The 24,558-nt window shown below is 28.0% G+C and overlaps 3 protein-coding genes across 3 annotated transcripts; 1 reads left to right on the forward strand and 2 right to left on the reverse strand.

Moving 5' to 3' along the window:
- Positions 1-12,899: 12,899 nt before the first annotated feature.
- Positions 12,900-14,844, reverse strand: OCT59_021872 (uncharacterized protein). The gene is made up of 5 exons (XM_025322131.2): positions 14,621-14,844; positions 14,250-14,551; positions 13,782-14,069; positions 13,389-13,711; positions 12,900-13,315 (listed from the first exon to the last, which is right to left on the reverse strand). The coding sequence occupies exons 1-5, from the start codon at positions 14,724-14,726 to the stop codon at positions 13,168-13,170; spliced, it is 1,167 nt and encodes a 388-aa protein (XP_025167077.1). The 5' UTR covers positions 14,727-14,844; the 3' UTR covers positions 12,900-13,167.
- An 811-nt stretch (positions 14,845-15,655) lies between these two features.
- Positions 15,656-17,947, reverse strand: OCT59_021873 (Tubulin beta-4B chain). The gene is made up of 5 exons (XM_025311921.2): positions 17,234-17,947; positions 16,746-16,995; positions 16,397-16,675; positions 16,102-16,312; positions 15,656-16,016 (listed from the first exon to the last, which is right to left on the reverse strand). Exons 1-5 carry the CDS (start codon positions 17,756-17,758, stop codon positions 15,935-15,937), a joined length of 1,347 nt encoding a protein of 448 aa, XP_025167076.1. The 5' UTR covers positions 17,759-17,947; the 3' UTR covers positions 15,656-15,934.
- Positions 17,948-22,323: 4,376 nt separating this feature from the next.
- Positions 22,324-23,104, forward strand: OCT59_021874 (uncharacterized protein; the record flags this gene model as incomplete). The annotated part of the gene is made up of 3 exons (XM_066146808.1): positions 22,324-22,326; positions 22,415-22,625; positions 22,716-23,104. 3 exons carry the CDS (start codon positions 22,324-22,326, stop codon positions 23,102-23,104), a joined length of 603 nt encoding a protein of 200 aa, XP_066005912.1.
- Between the last annotated feature and the right edge of the window lie 1,454 nt (positions 23,105-24,558).

A 24,558-nucleotide genomic window follows, 5' to 3' on the forward strand; every position in this document is an offset into this window, starting at 1 on the left:
ATAAAATATATTAAAATTTTATAATATTTAATAAATTATAAATTTATTTTAACTTCCTTAAAATTATATATACAGGTTATTTATGGGTTAATTAACCGTTAACTAACCGTTAATTAACCGGTTAATTAACCAAATTCATAACTAACGGTTATTTTACCAACCCTACCGGTCGTGCTTTTCGTTCGGAAACTCTACAAAAAAGAGAAAAATAATAAACTAGTTAAAATTTTAAAAAATACATTAAAAATATTACAAGTCCTCATACCTTCGCTCCATTTCAAAAGTCCGGTCATGTTTTTCGTCCAGAAACTCTAAAAAAAGAAAAAAAATAACAAATTAGTTAATTTTAACAAATATTAAAATATAACGAAGTCACCATACCTCGCTCAATTTCAAAAGTCCGGTCGTGCTTTTCGTTCGAAACTCTACAAAAAAGAGAAAAAAACAATAAATTAGTTAAATTTTAAAAAAAACCATTAAAAATATAATGAAACTTGGTCCATACCTCGCTCAATTTCAAAAGTCCGGTTGTGTTTTTTGTCCGGAAACTCTGCAAAAGAGAAAAAAAAAACAAATTAGTTAAATTTTTAGGAACAAATTAAAATATAACGATAGTTCCCATCATAAGCTCAATTTCAAAAGTCCAGTAGTTTATTTTCGTCGAAAGCCCTACAAAATAGAAAAAAAAAACAAATTAATTAAATTTTTAAAATATAACGAAACCTGATCTATACCTTGCTTAATACCAAAAATCCGGTCGCAATTTTATTCAGAACTCTACAAAATAAATAAAAAAATGCGAGTTTACATTAGAAAAAGTTGCCCAGAAAAGAAAAAAAAGATTGTCAGTTGTACTGCGCAATCTGATTTCTGATAATCTTAAAATTTTATTTACCGGGAGAAAAAGAAATTTTTTAATATTTTTTTTTAATAATATTAGTATTTAGTTAAGTATAATTTGATTTATATTTTATACTAATATTATATTAAATAAAATTTATAATTTCGGCCAAATTTCGGCCTTTCGGCAAGAATTTCAGCATTATAAGTTTTGGCAAATTTATTTTTAATTGCCGAAACTTTCAGCAACATAAAAGTTTCGGCCTTAATTTACATTTATATAATAATCGCATAACAGAAATACAGAAATTAAAAGTAAATAAATTCAAAATTAATTTGTTATTTTTAATTATTATGACGCCACCAGCTTTTTAAACACATGCAAACTCTGATAGTTTCTGGTGATAAACTGCATCTTCTATGAGAAACTAGGTCAGTACCACCAGAAAATACACGTTCCACTGGTACACTTGTGCCTATTTTATATAATTAAATTTTAGTAAATTAACCATATTTACAATCAATTTGACCTAAGCTATTAATTATTGAAATATACCTGGCACCGCTAAATAATCTCTGGCCATTTTGGCCAAATTTGGAAATTCTTTTTCGTGAAGCTATACAATTATATAAAAACAATAATTAATAATTAATAAAAATAATTTAATTAATTGTATTATTATAATTTAAAATAAAAAAATGATTACCTTCCAATATAACAAAGTATCTGTTTCAATATTTGCTGGCGGACTACTCAAGTAATTATCAAGTTCATCGGATTGCACAAATTTGCGTTTTTTGTATATATGATTTGCAAGTATATTTGTTTTACTGGGTGGATTAACGCTAGCTACTTGAGTTGACATATAATTTTTTTTCCATAATTCAATTATTTGTTTTTTATATGTTTCAATATAATCATCAAACCCATTTTCATTATAATATTCAATTTTATTTTTTGGATCTAAAACTTTTTAAATAATTGATATTATAATAATGAAATTATTATTTATCATTAATATGTAAAAAAAAAAATTTAAACTCATATATATACATACTGGTTGAGATTATATATACAAGTCCATCGGATGTTGGATAATATTGTAATAATTTATCTTTTGCACTATTGGCAGCTACAACAACATCTTCTGAAGGATTTTTTTGATCAATAAAATCCTCAATTATATCAATTAAATAGTTATAAATTGGAATTGTTTAACAAAGAGTGGGGTGATTTGCTTCACTCATTGCAAGGGTTGCTGTTTGAAAACACTAACAATAAATTTAAATTTGTTAAATATTTAATACATTAATATAAAATTTATTACATATTTACATACTTCCATCAAACTTTCAACTTCTTGGATTCGTTCCCAGTCTTCATTTGATAATAAATAATTCTTCAATTCATTATCTGCTGATGCCATATAATGTAATGGCTAATAAATAAAATGTGATAAATTGATAATATTAATTATATACTATTAATGTATAATATTAATTAATTATTATAGTAATTTTACCTCACGTAAATGTAATGCTCTATCCATCATCATGTACGTAGAATTCTAACGTGTTTTCACGTCAGGTATTAATTCTAAATCTTTAATTTTTAAAGCAGTACATTGCAAACTGAAACGTTCACGTCTTTGGGGCGATGCTCAGATTTTAGCTACTAGGGTTCTCAACTATAACATTTAATACACAATACAATTGATAAGTTTAAATATGATTGTATGAATATAAAAATTAAAAATTGTAATAATTTAAAAAATATTACTTTTGCAATAACTCCAACAGGATTTTTATCATTTAATACTTCTTCTTCACTTTCAGGTCCAGTTCCTTTAAGTGCTTTTAAAGCATCCTGTGCGGCCAAATTAATAATGTGGGCAAAACAGTGTACACGCTGATTTTTAATATCAAATATGACATCATTCTCATTGCACATTGTTTTAAAATGGTTAAAGAATGTATTCATGTTAGAAGCATTATCACTTGTAACGCCTAATAACTATAAAGAATAAAATGTTAATATAAATTAAAACTATTAAATATTATAAAAACATGAAAATTAAATTTACTTTTGTCAATAGTTTATATTCTTTTAATACTTGAAAAAATGCTTTGGCTAAGTTTTCGCCAGAATGTGGCCCTTTTAAATGATAAAATTCAAGCGTTATTTTTTTAAGTTCCCAATTTTCACTGATCCAATGGGCAGTGATTCCAAGAAACGGAATTTAATTTTTTGATGTCCATGCGTCAAGAGTGAATGAAATTTGCCCAGGTACATTTTGCAATTCCTTTTGTATAGAGGTTTGTTCATCATTGAATGCTTGATGAATATCTTTGCGTATAGTAACGGCAGACGGAATAATGGCTTCACGATTAAGTCTTTTTATCATTACTTTAAAATGATCATCATCTACAACGGTAAAGGGTTGATCACTTACAACCACCCATTTGATTAAATCATTACGCCAATTATCTTGTGTAAATTTCTGTAATTAAATACATATATGGTTATTAATTATCTAAAACTAGAAATTAACGAAATAAATAATAAAAATTAATAATACATACTAGTTCATCTGCTTTTTTTACGAACTTATCCATTGCTCCTACTTTTTTTTCAGCAGCAATTATATTATTATGCTTATTTTTAAGATGTTTTATAAGTGTAGAAGTTGAACCATTTTTTGATACTTTATAGGTCATACTAAAAGAAATAATCAAAAATAAACAATTTTTTAAAAATTTAAAAGAAATTTATAATTATAAAATCAAAAGACACAAACTTTACCCGCAGTGGATACAAGAATGAGTATTATTTTGTTTATTCAAAGTAAAGTTTAAATGAGCAATTGATGTTTTTTTTTTACTTTTTTCAATCGTAATTTCTTGATCGTCATCTGCTTCATTCATTTCTTGATCAGGTTCAGTTTCAGGTAATCTGTCGTCATCTTCCATATCATATCCATCTATATCGGTATTAACATCATGAACTACCGCTTGTACTAGCCATATTTTAAAAAACTAATTTTTTTTATTTTATTTTATGTGAATATTTTAAAAAACTAATTTAAAAGTGCGTAAAAAATTATTTTAAAAAAATGACGCGCAAAAAAAAGTTTCATTATTAAAAAGAAATCAAGGACCGTGTGAATTGAAAAATAAAGGGGCTATGCAATAAAATCATAATGACATAATGATTAAGTAATAATGATGTCAATTTATTAAATCACAATTCCGTAATTCACAAATAAATAAAAAAAATGATTTTATTAATCATTAATCCTATTAAGTAATTTAAAAAAACTTTTTTTTATTAAAAACTGTGCAGTATTTTGATATGCCATAATTAAATTATCCACAATATCGGCCAGTTTCGGTCATATGATTTCCGTACCATACTGATTTACTAATCTGATCGTGGATGATCTTTTTTTTCAAAAAAAAAAAACCGTTAAAGTGAAAAAAAAACGGTTTATTGGTGAAACTTCCCCTATTTCATTTCTTTCCCCTTGTCCTTTCCTTTTTCCCTTTCCTTAGTCTTCTCTCTTACTTCCTGTTGAAAAACTTCTTTAACAAAACGTTTTCTAGCGTTTCAGTTTTATTCTTTTTTTAGGAAGTTCTTTCGGTCTCCTTGGATGTGACAGTTCGGTAAATTTACTTTTAATTCTTTTGTTTTTAATGAACGATTTTTAAGGTTATTTTTCTTAATTTTTTAGACAGCACGGCGACGGAATAAAATTTTTTTTAACAAAACAATCACTAACGTTTCATTTATTCTGTTTTTGTAGACGACTGATACTTCGGAACATTTGGGCACGTGAGAATCAGTAAGGGAGATTTTTGTGAATAATTTTTTAACAAAACTAGTACTAATTATTTCGTTTAATTTTTCTTTTTGTAGGCAGACCGATACCTCGAATATTTACTGGGATTGGTGAGTAGGGGAGAGGAAATTGTTTTTTGAATAGTTCTTTGACGAAACTATAACTAATTGCTTCATTTTTTTCTTCAGTTTTGTAGATGGCCGATTCAATGGTGTATTTGGACGAATGAAAAATTTGGTGGAGGTGCTAATTTTATTAATTCTTTTAACGAAACGATCACTGACATTTCGTTTATTTCTTCTGGTTCTTCAAAACATTGGACACGTGGGACTTTGGTAAGACCTTCCCGAGACTTGGAAATAACTTTGGGAAAAGGGAGGAGCTTTCTTTTTCATTTGAAACATTAGAATTTTGTTCTTTTATAGCTTTAGGAGATAATTAAAAAGGCCTCGCAGTTTCTAGAATCATAGGTTATTATATCTTATTATATATGTAGAATAATTTGTAATTTAATTTTAATTTATATAATAAATAGTTAAATATAAAAATGAAAATGCAAGTGTAATAAATATAGTTAACATATAATAAATAAAATCTATTGTAACTTGGCCATAAATAATTAATATTTCAATATTTATTAGTATAATTAATTTGTACTAATATTATGGTAATTGATTATGCTGAGTATAATTAAAATTACTTTAAAGAACCATTTTTTAATTAAATTAATTATAAACATTTAAAAAAAGCATTATTTTAAATAATTTAAATTACTTATAAATTTAATTTTATTAATAAGTTTAATATGGTCCGATCTGGTCCAATCCGTCAAATTTGGTCCGGATTAGATTTATAATCCGAAATCAGATCGGACCGGACCGAATATTTTAGTCTGGGTTGAAACATCAACCCGGACCTGACCAATCCGAATTTTTGGGTCGGATTGCTGGATTAGGACCAGACCGATTAGAGCTTTAAGATCAGGTTAATTGATAAACCTGACCTGAAATTTTTTTTCAGGTCAGGTCAGGTCAGGTTATATCAGGTTGTCTGTTTGACCTGACCTGACCTGAAACCTGAAAAATTTCAGGACTATTTTTATTAAAGTATTGAAAAAAAACGGTACAAAACTTTTTTTTTTTAATATAATATTATGAAAAAAAACGTTTTTGCAACGTTTTTTATTAAAATATTGAAAAAAAATATTGCAAAACGTTTTTTTTAATATAAAAATGTTTTCGCAACGTTATTATTGAAATATCAAAAAAAAATGTTACGAAACATTTTTTTAATATAATATTATGAAAAAAACGTTTTCGCAACGTTTTTTCTCGAAATATTGCGATTCAACATTTTTATATTAAAATCATATAAAAAAGTGAATCCCAATACTGCAACTCACTTTTATTATATAGTAGAATCAATAGTTTCGGGTCAACAGGTCAATCAGGTCAGGTCAATCTTCATACCTGACCTGAATTTCAGGTCAGGTCAGGTCAGATTACCTGAATTTGGCTGACCTGTTTGGAGCTCTAATGAGAAGCTAAAAGAGGAGCATGACGATTGTAAAAAAGTTTAACTAAAGTCTTACGTATTACTTCTAACAAAGTGATAAGATGTGTATTTTTGAGCAGGCATTTCCATTCATGTGGTTTGGGAATTGAGAAAACAGTTGCTTGTTTTCACAAATCAGAAATATTCAATTCGGATAAACAAGAACCAACTAATAACAAAAGCAAGGAGAAAGCATGAGGACTAAGATGTTTTAGCATCTCATATGAAATAGAAGGTAGAAGCCATATCATTAGGCATATACGCGATTGTAGAAGACCATTCATTAAGAAAGAAAGGATTCATCAAAAAGTCATAAATATTTGAAAAAATCTCAACAAGCAGCTCATAAATATCTGATTATCTTTTAGGCAAGTCATCAATCGAAGAAGAAGGAGAAGAAGTAATTGGCACAAAATTCTGAAAATGATCAATAACTTCGCGATCAATAGTGTCTAGAGAGGTGTGTAAAACAGGATTCGTAGGATGGTCAACAAATACTCGATCGAGAACAATACGACATCTAGTTCTTGATAAAGCAGACTCAATAAAAGTGGAAATATCATTGGTGAAGTTATCATTTCTAGCATTAATATTGGCTTGAATGGATGAAGCTTGAAATTCTTTTTCTTTAAGCAAAAGCAGGCCTCGTAAGAGCAAAGTCATATTTTCTAATTTGCTAAGCAAATCAACGAAATCATCAGTATGTCCTTCATAAAGAGAAGGAAGAAGAATTATGGGAACTGAAAAAGTACGACTATAAGTCGATAAAAGATTATTAAGTCGTATAAAATATGATGACCATTTAGATTCAAATTGTGAGAAATATAAAGTAGGAGTCTTATGAAGAAGACGAATAGATTTAGCCACTTTGGAAAGAAATTGATAAGATTGAGTTAAGGACTTTAAGTCTTTAGGCTTCTTTGGAGTATAAGTATTGCCAACAGTAACCGATGGCAGTTTAGCTTTCGCAGCTCTAAGGATCCTAGAGTAAAGATATTCACATTTTTGGTTAAGGGGCTAAGCGTCAAAACTAACTTGGTCAATTGAAAATAAAGCATCCAATTCCTCAGCAAAGGTTATCCATTATTCAGCAGAAACAGAGTCAAATTTAAAGATACGACGAACATTATGATTGAGTTATTGAGCACGAGCAGATTTGATAGCATCTGTTAAGAGTGACATGTCAAAATATGTGATGATAGGATTATGGTCAGAGATGTGCAAATCATGTGCATCAAAAATAGAAGCAGTCAACATATAACGGCGAAGAAGCGGGCAGGACCAAACGAAATCTATTCGTGTAATAGTATCAAGGTGATGATAAGTGCTTAAAGTGGGAGATAAATTTAAAGGGGTACAATCTTCATAATTATGAGAGAGCAAATAATAGAATAATCTATGAACACGATTATTAGTGACCTGGGTTGATGAAGAAAAATAGAATATAATTTGTCTAAGTTCATATTAAAATCATCACAAATAACATGATGAAAGTTTTGGGAAGCAGCCAAGAGATAAGGGAAATTAACTGATCAATAACTGTATTGCGAAGTATAGGATCATTGATAGATGGGATATATACAACAAAAATTCACAATTTAACATTGCCTTTAAAATATAAATCTACCGATAAAATTCGTGAAGAGTGGGATTCATAAAATTGGACATGGGTGGCTAAAGAGTTGTGAATGAACAAAGAAACACCGCCAGATGAGCGGCCATGTTTGGTCGAGTCAAGATTAGAATGAAAGGAGGAATAATCTTTAATTCGTTTAGATAAAAATTTCATTTGTTTAGGGGATAAATAGGTGTTAACGACACCATCAAAAGAAATATATTGTTGAGTAAAAAATGAAGAAATTTGATCAATCTTAAAGGAACCTTGTCCAGAAGTTTTAAGACCATTAACATTGAAAGAAGAAATGTTAAATGAATTGGGGATGGGGGAGGTTGAGGAAGAAGAAAATAACGTATCAGATAAAGAATCATTAAAAATATCATTATAATCAACGGGGTTAGGAGGATTGCGCATAAAGTTATCATAATCTATATTATTGTTCATCATTAATGCACCATGATAAAAATTGTAGGGTGAAAAGGAAGGATAACAAATTAATCAGACGAAATCTTATTGACTAAGTCTGAGAAAGAACCACCAGAAATGAAGCTAATAAATCTTTCAATAGAGCTGGATAAGTGATTAAATTTGTTATCTAAAGATCGTTAGAAGGAATAAATTTCAGCACATTCTTTATTAATAGTGTCTTCATCAGCAGATTCGGGGATGGGAGAGGAGAAAATGTTGAGACAAGAAGCAGAGACTGTTGGAAGAGGGAGAACTGGGCCAGAAAAGGACCTGATCAAATTGGGCGGGTAAGATTGTGTTATATAAGGGGAGGACCCCGAAAAATATATAAAAAGGTTACATTTGAGTTTGCTTAAAAAGAACCTAAATTTTCATGAAAATCTTGCCTTTTTTAGATAGTGCCGGCCTAAATTTTATTGTCCGTTTTGATACAGACCAGCATTATCATAATTCCGGCCCTGAAAAGTTGCTTATTTTAGATCAAAATACTTTCTGATCATTGTAACCTCCATATGTATTTTTTGGGGTCCTATAAGGTGGATCGCTTTGGGCGATTATCAACTAGTATGTTGGAGAATCATTAGGATCGAGGCGCGAGAACATTGTCTTGCTTGGATGTCCAAAAACACGAAGTTTCAACTAAGAAATCCTTTGGTCAGCTAATTCGAGAGCATGTATTCTAGCACGTACGTTAGCCATGTCTTCTTGAAGACTTTTAAGCACTGAAAAGATTTTGTAAATTTGGGGGCAATTAGGATTGACTAAGGAAGGTTTTAATATGGCCAGATGAGTTAGGTGCAGAGGTATTAATACTCTGAGAAGTAGAAAAGGAAACTGAACAGTCTTTGCTTTTACGCTTATTAGATCGAGGTCGTTAAGCAGATTGATTAAGATCAGCAGAATTAGTAGATTTAGGCAAGGAGGTATTACTGATATTATTATTAGTCCGTTCAGTATAATTAGCCAAATTGTTACGCTGTTGGGAATTGGAATGATCTTTGGATTGAGAACAGGAGCGTTGTCTACTGCGATTAGTAGAAGAGTTATTGTTGTTTGATTGGCCAATATTGAAGCATTCTTTTAAGTATGCAACAGGATTACGAGTCGCATGGCGACTCAGAGTGGTTTAATGAGCATGCAGTGGGGCGCAGCTGAGTTTGCCGCATCGTAATGAAAGCTTGTTGGTATTCTCTAGGAGTTTCCATTAGTCATGACCTTGTAAGGCAATTGATTGTTCCATCGTGGTGTCCATCATTTGTTGTAATTTAAAAGTGATGTAAGTCCATCTTTTAGGTTTATAAGAATTAAGGGACAGGGAGATATTAATGGCCATAGCGCAATTTCTCGTACTAAGGACGCTAAATGCATATCTTTGGTATTGAAAGAGAGCTGAGACAAAACAGCAACAAATTCACGTCATGATTTCTTTTGATCAAGGGTAAGGGAACATGGCGTAATGCGTAAACAAGTGGAATAATAATAAATCGCCCACTGCTTGTCAATGAAATGCCAGATGGAAGAAGCATCATCGTAAACAATGCAAGCTTGTTGGACTTTAGTATTAGCACGTGTATGAAGGCGACATAATTGTATATTACCATACTTTTTGAAAAGAGCAGTAACATCATCTTTTTTGATGAAGAACGGGATATCAGTAACTTGGATAGTGCAGAGATCTTCATCAGTTCAGAGTTGCTGTGGATTGTGTAGGAAAAACTGGAGATCGGCAAGATCATCATATTAGAGGGAAAAGCAGGTATCACGTTCTTTGATCGAATTAAAGTGGATAACCAATCTTTTAAAGTCATCGGAACTAGAGATGCGGGCACGGCCAGTATATGAATGGTAAGTTTCCAAAAGGAGGTTGTTGATAGCATCAATCATAGCTTGATTGGTAGGATATTTTTTAACAAATTCAGAGGAAACATTAGGTGCTGCAGCAGCCTGATAGTCATGCCTAAGAATGGTAATAGTGGGCGTATCAAGGAGAGGAGGAGAAGCATCATTGGTGTTCATAATATTCTTATTAGGAGACGTGTTTAGGGGGAAGTTTCTTTGTCCTTTGGAGCATGCAATGGATGCGTCAGTACCAAACGCGACAGAACTAGGCACAGAAAGCGCAGCAGTATCTTTGGGAGGGGGAAATGAAAAATTGTCAGTATTATTTTGTTGAGAAGGAGTAGTATTGCTTCTTCCAGCATCAGCCGCTGAGTCGGTGATGAAATCTTCTTCTATGAAGTTTTTAGAGAGCATACAGGTACGTTTGAAAGAGTTATTCTTATTAGAGCCCCTGAATATGAACGTTTGTTATATAGTGAACTTTGTCTGAGAAAGTGTCAAAGTGTACAGCAAAATTTTGCTTAAATGTACGACATCAGCAAAAATTTTTTTATATTGTACGATGAATGTTTAATATTTGCTCCAAATTTAGCCAAAATGTACATTCAAAGCAATTGAATAAAATTGCAAAATGTACGACTATGCTAATTAGATTAAATAAGAAACATTTTTGTTATTTATTAATAAAAGTTTTTTAATAATAAGTCAATTAAAATAAATTTCATTAATTTATTTAATAATATTTATTAGTTTTTTTATATATCTTGGGTAAATACTTTTTTAAATATATTTATATAACATTGCGAAAAAATGGTGAAAAATAATTCATTAAATATTAATAAATTAATAATATAAAATGATTAACCGGTTATCGTAACTTCGCAACTATTAATTTTTATATTAATGTGCAATTATTTTAAGTTTTGTCTTAATATAAATCTTATAACTAATAATAAAAATTATCAATTTGGTTAAAAGTGTACACCAAAACTTTCTATATTATAAATTAGGTGTACAACAAAGTCTTTTTACCACTAATTGAGTGTACGACAAATTTTTTTTATTGTTGACTATTAAGTGTACGACAAAAGTCACTTCACATAAGCACCCAAAAAGGAAATTTGTACTACAGTACGATATAACTTTCCAAAAAATTTCAAAAGTGTACGACGGGGCTTAATAGTATATTCGGGGGCCCTTTTCTTTATTATTTGTTTATTTGATGTCGAGTTCGAAACATCGGGGTCGAGTCTTTGTTATTATTGTTTTGTTTGTCTTTGCGGCTTAGGGGCCAGATTTCGGGTTACTGCCAGCTTTATTAGCTACTTTTATTAGTCATGATAGTAGAACATAAGGTTGTGTTAGTATGAAGAAATAAAAATTTTTCTGCAAAATTTTTGACCAAGAATCTACAAGAAAGAGTTGGCAGATCGGGATCAAGTCACACTTTTGGCGAATTAACCCATTTTTTAAGGGCTTAAAAAATCAGTTTTTGTAATTATCTTGGCATCCAGTAGTCCAATTTTGATAAATGTTTTTTTAAATTGTAGATCTAAACGAGGGCTACAAAATAAAAAAATGTTCATTAAAATTGAATCACTGGATGTTGAGATATTTACAAAAAACGATTTTTTGAGTTTTGGCAAAAAGTGGTGTTTTTAGCCAAAAGTCACTTATGACCTCTATATTAGTTTTCTGGGGTTCTAATTGAACATTTACTTTATTATTTTTTAATAAAGAATATTTAATGCACTAGTGAAATTTTAAAGTTGTATCTTAAATATAAAAATGAATAGATTTAAATACTACTATATATTTTTATCTTTAAACTGTTCTAAAATATTGGAATAATAGTATATTTGATAGTAATTTTATATATATTCATTAAAGATAGTACTGTTATTATTTTATTTATTTTTTATTTAATAAAATAAATGCAACTATATGATTATTAAAAGTGCAAAAATGCAGAATATTTTTAAGTTGACTAAAAGTTTATTAAGAATTTGTTAATTTTTTTTAGTAATTGTTGAGTTATTTTGAACCATTTTTTTTATATTAAAGTACTAAAAAATTATTCAGAAAAAATGAATTATAAAATCATTAAAAAGAGTTTATTTAAACCTTTAATTTAAAATATTTTAATTAGAATTTTATATTAGTTATAATTACTATTATACAGAAATTTTTAATATACATATTATTTACTATATTAATACATAGTAAAATCTATTTATAAATTACAATTCTAGTCACATATTAAAAATTTTCATATAATTACTTTTCTATATAATTACCAATTTTAAAGGAATTAAATAAGTAATTTTATAGGAATCAGATTTTTTTAGTATAATTATTTTTTTAATATATTATATATTTATAATTATTAGTTATCCTTTTACATAATTATTATACTTTATATTACTATATATTAATATAATAATAAATTATTATATAATAATAGAAGTTTATTATATACATTTAAGTAAATAGTTAAATAATCAAATATATTATAACTTATTATATTTTTGATTTTTTGATAATAATACATGTAAAACATTTTAATGATCTTATTATATTAGATAAATTATATATAAGAAAAGAAATATTACTCTGATTTTTTTCCTTTTTAGCAGTAGAATTGCAATAAAAGTTAAGGTAAATTTATATATAAAAATTTTAAGGTAGGTAATCTTCCTAGTATAATTAAAATTAATAAATACTATATTTTAAATTTTATTAGGTAGCAAAATAATTTAATTTGCTTTATTATATTTACAATTAATTTAACTGAATTAGTGTTTTTTTAAAAAAAAAATATAAAAAATTAATAATTAACATATATTATTTAACTTACAAAAGTTATTAATTAATTTATAAGTCATAAATTAATTATGAATTTTTTTTAATAATACTTCAGGTATTATTTAAATTATATAAGATAATAAAAAATTGGCTGAAGTTAAAAATAAATTTACTTTCTATTATTAAGTCTATGACCCCTTTTTCTCAGTTCTTTTTTAATTTACAATCCTTAACAACTTCATTCTGTGATGAAGAACTCTCAGAATTGACATCTTCATTATCTGTATTTAAGTCATCTTCAGAAGTAGAATCATATACTTGGCCAGGATTAATATTTGCTTCAGCTTCTTCACTAAAATAAAATAAACGGATATAATTTATAATATGTGAAAATTAAAAAATTATTGTAATAATAATTTACTTACTGTTCAGATTCACTTCGATTATCATGTGCATTGTCGCCCATAATTACTCGATATGCAACACGGCAAATCAAATAAAACCAAAAATAAATTAGTGCTTGTAATAATAAGAAAAGAGTCACGAAAAATATTTGCGTCTTTCTTGAATAAAAGTGTTCTTCTTCTGGGTCCCATTTAAGTTCTACAAATTGTGTAGATTCAAACATTGTGCTGTATATTATATATCCAAAAAAGAAGTGACGCGTCACTACCCATGAAATCATAAAGAATCCAAATACAACATCACAAAGCGTATTGAATCCGCAATATTTTAACATTTTAGCAAACTTAGGAAGTTAAACTTAAGTGAGAAATAGTAAATAGGTAAGAAAAGTTAAACCAAATTAATTAACTTACTGGTAATAAAATGTCTGCAAAATCCATAACACATAAAATAGCATTCCCAATTCGAGTCCAATTCATTGAATATGAACTACAGATCAATAAAATAGTAATTGCATGATGGGCTAACATTTCAACATAATCTTTTCGTCTCTTTTCAATATTAATGACAAAAACTTGTTGAAACCAAAAAGCCAATTGTACTAAATAATACCACTTGAGAAGACCCGGCATTTCAACATGTGGGTAACCTTTCCAAAAATATGCAGTATCAAACCAATAAGGTGATTTGGACATTATATACTAAATCAATTCAATATGCAAGGAAAGAATTCATAAGCCCAATCAATTAATTCATTCTTAATTCGTCAAACCCTTTCTAATATATATTTCTTTATATTTCTTTTTACTTCACTTGAAAGAAAGGCAAATTTGGGAGTAAGACAAAATCAATTGTGGCTAAATTCCCGGGTCTTAACTTACCATACCAAGTGTCCAGAAAATTGAATAATACAAAAACGACCATCCTTGTTCAGCAAACCTTGTTTGCTGACTAACTTTCTTTATTCCGCCAAGTTTTACTGTAGGTATAAGTATGTATTCCATTATAACAGCACGTAAGAAAGTAAAAAGTGCAATCCAAGTGAAAATAAGATACACGTCGTCTTTTCCTTTCTTATAAAGGCCGGTTTTTGGATCTCCATGCTGAAGGAAAAAGAATTTTTCTGCTCCGGGGAAAATAAAATATGCTAATATAAGAAATGCTAAAACACGTATCGGGAAACCTAAAGGTCATAAAAGAATCAAAAATTATTTTTTAGGTCTAAACAAGTAAAATTTTCAAGATATTTTACCTATTTGATGGTTCACAAGATAGTTGGCAATTTCTACCAAAAAGGTTATCTTTTTAGCTGCTTTTTTGTTCGCACCATCAGTTTGAAGACTGATTGTTTTTAACATTATAAGTTCAGGAAAGAAAAAATTCGGATGATATTTAGATAAATAACTATTATTCCAGTAAAATAAAAGTTAATCGTTCAAAAACAGAGCCGAATTTCTCACACGTTTTTGTTTAGATAATTGTGACTGTTAAAGTGTTCGAAGTGTAAAAGGGTAGATCGGCGATCACGGGACAGGCCAACATAAAGAATGAAAGGTAATTATTCATTTAAAGGTTATTAAGTTTTTTATTGACCAAATAAAGAAATTTGATCATTTAAGGGCTTTAAAGTTTTTTATTGATCAAATAGGGAAAATTTGATCGGATTAGGTAGCCAATCATCTATAAACTCAAAAGAGGTGATTGGTGCCAACTACCAATTCTACCATCGCATATTTCTTGGGGAATTGTTAAGGAACATGATGCAAAACTTTCACGGTAAATTCCGTTGGGTGTTCATTGCAGGAACCTTTAGCAGCAATTGCCGGTAAAAGAACAATTCCCATCTTCAACCTTAAGGAACTTATACGGCTGTACCTAATTATTTATCTCTTTTGATCGTTTACAACATAAATTTTGGATAAACCTATAGTGATGTTGGGTGTAATTGAGTATCGTTCAAAATATTGAGGTTCTCGAATTCGGGAGACATATATTTTATAGTAATACGGATTATCATCAACTTCATATATCATATAAATACTTAAAAAATCGTTTATAATCACTACTACGCAACTTTGCCCATTTCAGCCCTCTTGAATCCAATTGTTTGAAACTAATGCTTTAATATGAAAAATGCAAAAATGCAAATATATATAATAATATCATAGCATTTTGTCAGCTCAGGTAAAAACCGAAAGCATTTAGGGTAGTAACTTTAGGGGTGAAAAATACAAGATCGGTAATCTTTCCTTATTTTAAACGTCTAATTACTTGATTTCGGTTTGTTATATTGTTTTATAATTTAAATCTTTATTATCACAGTAATAACTGTCTAAATTAAATTTTCTGATACAATTTGAAAAATAAATCTACGTATATTGTTTTATCATTATTATATTAATTACGAGCTTTAAATTAGCTACATGTGAAATTTGTCTCTCTAATTGAAAAAAAATTAATAAGTTTAAATTTTTTAAAAAACGAAATGTGCTATATTAAAATAAAATATAAGATGAAAATGTCTGAGATAAATGCGTTTATTATTGCAAAAATGAGTTTTATCTATTTAGACATCAGCGTCTTGATCTAAATCTTCTTCATATTCCCCATCCTCTTCTTCAATTGTAGCTTCTTGATATTGTTGGTATCTATAGTTAAATTAGACGAAAATATAATTACTATTAAATTTAACTTAAAAATCGAAGTTGTTGATAAAAGAAAAGGATAACTTACTCAGATACCAGATCATTCATATTAGATTCGGCTTCAGTAAATTCCATTTCGTCCATACCCTCTCCTGTGTACCAATGCAAGAAAGCCTTACGCCTAAACATAGCAGTGAACTGATCACTGATGCGTTTGAAGAGTTCTTGAATCGATGTTGAATTGCCGATGAAAGTAACTGACATCTTAAGACCCTTTGGTGGAATGTCACAAACGGCAGCTATTATTTAAGTAGGAGATCAAGTTAGGAAAAATAATAGGGGAAAAAAAATTTTTCAAGGTGATAGAAATGATTTATGCTTACTCTTAACATTATTAGGTATCCATTCAACAAAATACGAACTGTTCTTTGTTTGGACAGATAACATTTGATCATCTACTTCCTTCATTGAACACCGACCTCTAAACATAGCAGCAACAGTCAAATAACGGCCATGACGAGGATCTGAAGCAGCCATCATGTTCTTGGCATCAAACATTTGCTGGGTTAATTCTGGAACACTTAAGGAACGATAGCCTTGAGACCCACGGGAAGTCAATGGAGCAAATCCGACCATGAAGAAATGGAGACGTGGGAAAGGAACTTTATAATATAACAATAAGTAAGCAAGGCGATATATAATGTTTTTTTTAAAGTAAAAAATCAAACTTACCCATATTTACGGCTAGTTTTCTCAAATCAGCATTCAATTGACCAGGGAATCGTAAACATGTAGTAATGCCGCTCATAACAGCAGATACTAAATGATTGAGATCACCATAAGTTGGGGTGCTCAATTTCAATGTACGGAAGCAAATGTCATACAAGGCCTCGTTGTCGATACAAAAGGTTTCATCAGAATTTTCGACCAATTGATGTACTGACAATGTAGCATTGTATGGTTCAACGACAGTATCAGATACCTATATTCAAAAGAAATAATGAATTATCAATCATTGTTAGCTAATAACCATAAAGAAACTCAATTGTTCAATTGGTTTGTTAAGCATCGTGTAGATCAAATCGATATATTGATGTGAAAATTATAAATCTAACGCGTAATAAATGTTAAACGCGACTCTTTAACGCGTCAAAATCTGTACACGATAAAACATGATAAACGTGAAGCTCTAACATGAGACAAATTCACAATAAAAGTACCTTTGGTGAAGGAACTACTGAGAATGTGCACATCATACGGTCTGGATATTCTTCGCGAATTTTTGAGATGAGCAAGGTGCCCATACCAGCGCCAGTACCTCCACCAAGAGAATGAGTAATTTGGAAACCTTGTAAACAGTCACAAGATTCTGCTTCTTTACGGACAACGTCTAATACAGAATCTACAAGTTCAGCGCCTTCGGTGTAATGGCCTTTTGCCCAATTGTTACCGGCGCCACTTTGGCCAAAAACAAAATTATCTGGGCGAAAAAGTTGTCCAAAAGGACCAGCACGAACAGAATCCATGGTACCAGGCTCAAGGTCAACGAGAACAGCACGTGGTACATATTTACCACCAGTAGCCTCATTATAGTATACGGAGATTCTTTCTAACTGAAGGTCAGAGTCGCCAGTATAGGTTCCAGAATAGTCAATACCATGCTCATCTGATATAACTTCCCAAAATTTAGCACCTATTTGGTTGCCGCACTGGCCGGTTTGTAAGTGGACGATTTCTCTCATCATATAGGAATATTTTTTATGGGGGGGGGGAACTGGGTCTGAAAAGAATATATAAGATGTATATTGATCAATACGAAAAAGACTGTGAAGATAAGCCGAAATTTGAATATAAAAAGTCGCACGCACTTTCGCACTTTTTTAAATAAATCTCTTTGAAAGTGAATCAAAGGAGTGGCCAGACCAAAAAAAATCGATGAAAAATGTTTTTAACAATTTCGTTGTAGTACTGTACGCGTTCGACAAAGAGCACGAGCACGAAACTAGATATGGAGCTGCAGACGGTGGATTATTGCAGAAATTGTCAAAACACCAATCAAGAAAAAGTGTTCACTGTTGCTTATTTTATATTAGTCCAAAATTTTACCTAACCATTTCGATTTTATATAATTTTAGTGTTAATTATTAAAATGCCGTCCCGGTGTCCCCCTATTTCTTTCATACATAACATTTTTGATCAATACGAATTAGTAGTGACTGAGGTCCTAGGCCATCAAGCTAAAGTCGTACAAGCGAGAATGAGCTCTCGTAAGGCGTAACAATCTATATGGTATTACAATCATCTGGACAACAAAAAATTAAGATCAAATATAAAGGCCATATTTTAAATCGCAGAGATCAATATTCTATTACTCTATTCGCCTAAATAAATAAGCAAAAACGTGCAACAAATTTATATTAAATGCATCTGCAATCCTGCACTGGATCGACTATAACCCCTTCATTACCATTTATATAAAATTGCGGAGGATGCAATTAATACAAATATTTACTTTAATTTTGATAGGTGATCAACAAATTTTAACTTTGGTCAAGATTGACAAAATTTCTATTCGACAACTTAATATTTATAAACTAAAAATTATTTTCAAATATTTCAAATTAAAGAATACCTTTAATATTTTACAAAAGTCTTACAAATAAAAATAATTTTTATTTAGAGTTTATAAAACAATTATTAATTAATTTAATAATAGGGTTTAAAATTTTAACGCACCCCCCTTTTTTGGAAATTTTTAAATAGTAAATTTGTCGATCATTTATGATCACGTTATGATCAGCAAATTTACTATTTAATAATTTCCAAAAAAGGGGGGTGCGTTGCAACGCACCTGCGTAAAATTATTATTTCCATAATAATAATAATAATTTTTAATTGAAAATTGCTAAAGCTCACCAGCGGTAATTGTCACCATACCAGCATTAAGATGCACTTTTGGCCTGAATTAAAATTTAACAAACCACTGACCGGCATTACATCATAAATCCACCACTGGTAACCGTCACCACTGGTGATATTTAGCAATACCCTTTTAATTAATGTATATGTAGTACAGTTTATTAAGAGGATTTCAATTACATCCATTAATATATTGACCACATACTAAATGAAACATATTTAGCAATAAAATGAATAATATTTTTGAAAAGTAAAAAAATTTTCCAAAATCCTATAAAGTATTTTAATTAATTAAAATAATCAGATAAGTCAAGTTTTAATTGGCAACTTCTAGTATACTTATAAATAAATATGAAAATATGATTAAATAAATATAAAAATGCGTTATATATAATACTTTATATTAGTTAATATTTAATAAAAATGAATTATTAATTATTAATAAAATTTAAAAATTGAAAATTGAATTTTACTAGTAAACATATATATAGTCAAACTTCTATAATTCTGTCCAGATATAATACAGTCAAAATTACAAAATTTTTCTAATAAAAAAATTAAATATTTATTCAAATCATATGATTTTATAATTTTAACTAAAATTAAAATATATAATTAGAATTATAATTTATATATAGTCAGACCCCCATATAGTCACCTAATTGGTTCCCATAAAATCAGTGATTGTATAGGGGTGTATTTATATACAGGTACTATATCTTAATTTTGGCCGAAATTAGTAAATTATAATTTATAAAATTATTTGATCACTACAGATATTTCCTTTTTTGGTGATAGCCATTTCACAAAAAAATTTTTTGCCGATTTTGTGTTGGAATGTCATGTAACATTAATTCCTAAAAAGGAAAAAAAAATTATGTGTTTCATAATTCTAGGCAAAATTGCTTTTTGGCCAAAATTATGATGTGATTAATAGAAGTCTAATCACTAATAGAAATGATAGGATTATGCGATGATAGTGATTATAGTCAAATTGTAATTATAAATGGGTAATTTGATAGTATTTAAAACCATTTCTCAAAATCAAGTTCTTATAAAGAGGTGCACTATATGTACATGATTGATGGATGTTCGACTGTATAATTAAGTGAGATTTTATTATTAATATAAATAATATAGGATATTGTTAAATGCTACTTAGTAGTAATTATCGCTACTGGTAATTATCATTACTTAATTCAGCAATTTTGCTGAAGTTATGCTAGTTTATAATTTTGGCCAAAGTTGCAAAATTTTAATTTAAATAATAAATCCCTATGAAAAGTCTTTATATTTTAGTATCAATTTTAATTCACAATATACTTATAATATATCCAAAATATACCTAAAATACTCTTAAAATATGCTTTTAATGTACTTGTTTTTTGCCCAAATACTTAAATTATATTTAAAATATACTTAAAGAAATTAACTAGGTAACGCCTCAGGTATTTTCATCTGACCATGTGATTTATTACATAATCACCTGATTTAATTATTAAGCTTTTTGATCAATTATTTTGATTTTTCATGATTTATAATTTATTTATTTCTTTTTCTTTTACTCTAACCTTTCTTACATTATAGCTACCCAATAATAAATATAAATCACGAAATTATTGATTCTAGCAGTGAAGAAAATGAACCTATTAATGAATATTTTGATTCTAGTGATGAAGAAAATGATTTTTATTATATGATAATTACAGGTGCAAAGTTTTATACTTGGGAAAAACTTGAAGTTTGAGTTATTTTGAACGATATGCTTTACAGAAAGGATTTTCTTTTAAAAAAACAAGGATTAAGTATTATTTGCATTAAGAAGAAATAAAAGGTTTAACAGCTTATCAGAAAAAACTTTATGTTAAGCGAAGGACATATGAGTGTACTCATTCTGGTAATCATGTATCAAAAAAGATTATTAATTTTGATAATCAAAGAAATAGAGGTAGTTATTAGGTTAATTGTTCTTGACATGTTAATGCAACTAAACCTAAAAAAGAAAATACCATAGGTATTACATCTGTTAAACTTAAACACAATCATGTTATGAATCCATTAATTGCAGAAATAGCACCTAAATTTAGAAAATTTACTCTAGAAATGATTACCAATGTTTAATTTTATGTGAAACATGGTATATTTAGCATTACACAGATATATCCATTACTTCGAGCAAAGTATCCTGATCATCTAATTTTAAAAAGAATCTATATAACATTATTCAAAAAGTTAAGGTTGGGCAAAAGGAAGTTGTTAAAAATGATAGTGCAAATTTTTTACATTATCTTTAGAAACAACAAGAACCTGAATGGTTCTTTGAATTTTGCTTATCTGAAAATGATCAAAGACTAACATCATTAATCAGGATATCACCTGATCAATGTTCTTACTATATTAGATTTCACGAAGTCTTAATTTTTGATTGTACAGCTAGAACAAATCATTATGATATGGTTCTATGTTTATTTCTTGTTGTTGATAATAATACAAGATCATGATTGATAGCAAGTGCATTGCTAGAAGATGAAACAGAAAACTCATTTATTTGGGTATTACAACAACTTAAAAAGGTTTCAAGTGATGTTTATCCTCGTGTTATATATATATACTGATTGTGACCCTGCTATGGCAAATGCTATTAGTTTTATTTTCCCAACATCAAAGTACAACTTGTGCATATTTCATATTGATCTTAACCTTAAAAATAATGTGAAACCAAAACTTGGATTGCAAAAATTTAGTGAATTTCAGGCTGAATTTTTTTCATGCTGTATTAAATAGTCTTGTTTATGAGATTTTTGAATCAAAATGGAAAATTTTAATTGAAAAATATCCTGAAATATCAAAATATTTGAAGCGAATGCTTGAATCAACAAAGGAAAATTGGATTACTTGCTATATAAATGAAATTTTCAATTGTAGAATAAATAGCACTTAAAGAATAGAATCCCTTAATCATCTATTTAAAGCTGCTGTCCAAAAAAATTTTCTTTTATATCAACTCGCCAATAAGATTCAAAAAATACTCAATAATGAAATGAAATATGAACGTATAATCAAAATGAGAAATATTTTACCTTGACAAACTTTGGATGATATACCTTCAAAATTTTTTGTAGGTATTAATGAAATTTGTAAGGAATTTTTAACTCTACACATTCTTTCAGCAATACAAAATCAGATGAAGCATTCATTTTTTTACGATGCATACTTGGTTGATAAAGATACTATTTAGCAAGTAAGTTAGGTTTTAGAGTAGCTTTAGGATTAGAATAGCGTTGAGTTAGGGTTAGGATTAAAATTAGGGTTAGGATTAGAGTTAGGATTAGAGTTAAGGTTAGGATTAAAGTTAGGATTAGAGTTAGGGTCAGGATTAGAGGTTAGAGTTATGGTTAGGATCCGTTTATGGTTTAGAAGTGAATTTATTATGAATTGAAAAATTTTATATGGTTGCTAATTTTGTTGTTTCTTTTATTTAGGTTAATAATACAGATGATAATAAAGGTTTTTGGAAAGATGATTATGATGCAACACAAATATTACTTCAAACTATAATCGGAAAGATACAAAATTTATTAATTGTTGAAATTTGGAAAGTTAAGCTAGAATTGTTACAAAAAAAATCACATTTTGTAGTTTTGATGGCAGATAGAAGTTTTTCTTGTACCTGTAACCTTTTAATATTATATGGTATTCTATGTAGACATTTTTATAGAATTCTTAGAAAGAGTTCACAAGCAAAATTTCATATTTCTTTAATAAATTAGCACTAATATCAAGATTCGAAGTTAAATATTGATGATAAAGAAATAGCTTTATTAGATGTTATATCAATTGTTGAAGATCATAATTTTTCAGCAGTGGTTCATGAAGAAATCAATTTTAATTATATTCATCATGTTCGTAGTGAACAAGTTTATACAGAAAAGCTTCAAGGAATCATTTCGGCAAAATTAAAATATGGAAAAGCATTCGGTTTCGCAAAAAAGGCTTTAGACTTAACACAAAAATTAGATTGTTATAATGAGTTAAATGGATTACTTCAAACATATATTGAAGAAAAACAACAAGAATTACTTTGTAATCAAACAACTGATGAAAATACTGCAGGAAATCAACAAGAAAATATTAAATATTTTAATCCAGTAACTTCAAGACATCATGAATGACCTTCAGGTCGATACTTAAGTGAAGAAGAAACTTTAAGACAGAATAAGAAATAAAAGAAAACTAAAGGCAACTTAGAAGTTAATGGAAATGATAAGAAGGAAAGAAAGTGTAAAGGATGTAGGAGTACAGGTCATAATTTGCGTAATTGTAAAAAAAGAATCCTTAGCAAGAAAAATTGATGAATTATAGTTGAAACTAAAGTAAAAGGATTCTTAGTGAGAGTAATTAAGGAATTTATAATTGAAATTGCATTGTAAAACTGTATTTATTTCAAAACATTGCAACTACGCCTTGATCACGTGATTTATTATATGGTGGTGAAATCACCACCGGTGATAATTAGAAATTTTTATATTTAAACTAGAATTTAAGTACAATATAAATGTATTTTTTATATATTTAAATATGCTTAAATTAAAATTTAAATACAATATAAGTGTATTTTTTATACACTTAAAATATATTAAATTGAATTTTAAGTACATTTTAAGTACATTTTAAACATATAAAAAATATGCTTATATTGTACTTAAATTCTAGTTTAAGTATTTTTTTAAGTAAGTACATTAAAAATATATTTTAAGAGTATTTTAGGCATATTTTAGGCATATTATAAGTAAATCACAAATTAAAATTGATACTTATTTTAAGTATATTTTAATAAAATTTTAAATATATTTTAATAAAATTTTAAATATATTTTAATAAAATTTTAAATATATTTTAATAAAATTTTAAATATATTTTAATAAAATTTTAAATATATTTTAAATATAAAAACTTTTTATAGGAAATATATTAATAAATATTGATTTGATATTAACCATGACAAAATTTTAAAATTTTTGTTAAAAAAAACTTTTAGTAAAATGAAAAAAATTAAAAAATCAAAATTTTACATTTTTCTCAAAAATTATCTGAAAAATAGCCTTTTTGACCTTAAATAAATCTCTTTTTCTTATAAATTTACATATAAAATAAATGTGTAGTTGATTATTTAATTTAATATTAATCTTATAAAATTCAAAAAATTGCACTAGTAAAAATTATCAATGATGACAATTACTATTGATGACAGTTTAACATTCTTAATAATATAAGTTATATAACTGATAAGTGTTTATATAAAAAGTAAGATCTAATTATAATTTAAAATAATTTCTCAATTAAATTAGAGAATAAATAAATAAAATCCTATTATACAATTTTTGGTAAAAATAATAATAGTAAAAATATTATTTATTATTTTAAATATAAAATTAAAGGAAAATTTATATCCCATCCCTTGTGATTTCTTTAAACATCACTTTATAAATGCAAAACCAATAAATATCACCTTATAAAAAAAAATATATTCTGGTGATGCAATAAAATATTACTTTATTAAAATTATATATATTATTAAAGATTTTATTATACAAGATAATTAATTGCTTACACATTTTTAAATTTG

This window comes from Rhizophagus irregularis, chromosome 30 (genome assembly GCF_026210795.1).
Source record: "Rhizophagus irregularis chromosome 30, complete sequence".
In the NCBI taxonomy this organism is placed as follows: domain Eukaryota; kingdom Fungi; phylum Glomeromycota; class Glomeromycetes; order Glomerales; family Glomeraceae; genus Rhizophagus; species Rhizophagus irregularis.

Excerpts from the sequence above, each read along its gene's own strand:
- OCT59_021873 (XM_025311921.2), bottom strand. The coding sequence starts at position 17,758 with ATGATGAGAGAAATCGTCCACTTACAAACCGGCCAGTGCGGCAACCAA. Across the intron at positions 16,313-16,396 it reads GATACCTAATAATGTTAAGA|CTGCCGTTTGTGACATTCCA; the intron begins GTAAGCATAAAT and ends CTTAAATAATAG. Across the intron at positions 16,017-16,101 it reads ATGAATGATCTGGTATCTGA|ATACCAACAATATCAAGAAG; the intron begins GTAAGTTATCCT and ends ATTTAACTATAG.
- OCT59_021872 (XM_025322131.2), bottom strand. The coding sequence starts at position 14,726 with ATGTTAAAAACAATCAGTCTTCAAACTGATGGTGCGAACAAAAAAGCA. Across the intron at positions 14,552-14,620 it reads TCTTGTGAACCATCAAATAG|GTTTCCCGATACGTGTTTTA; the intron begins GTAAAATATCTT and ends TATGACCTTTAG. Across the intron at positions 13,316-13,388 it reads AATCGAAGTGAATCTGAACA|TGAAGAAGCTGAAGCAAATA; the intron begins GTAAGTAAATTA and ends ATTTTATTTTAG.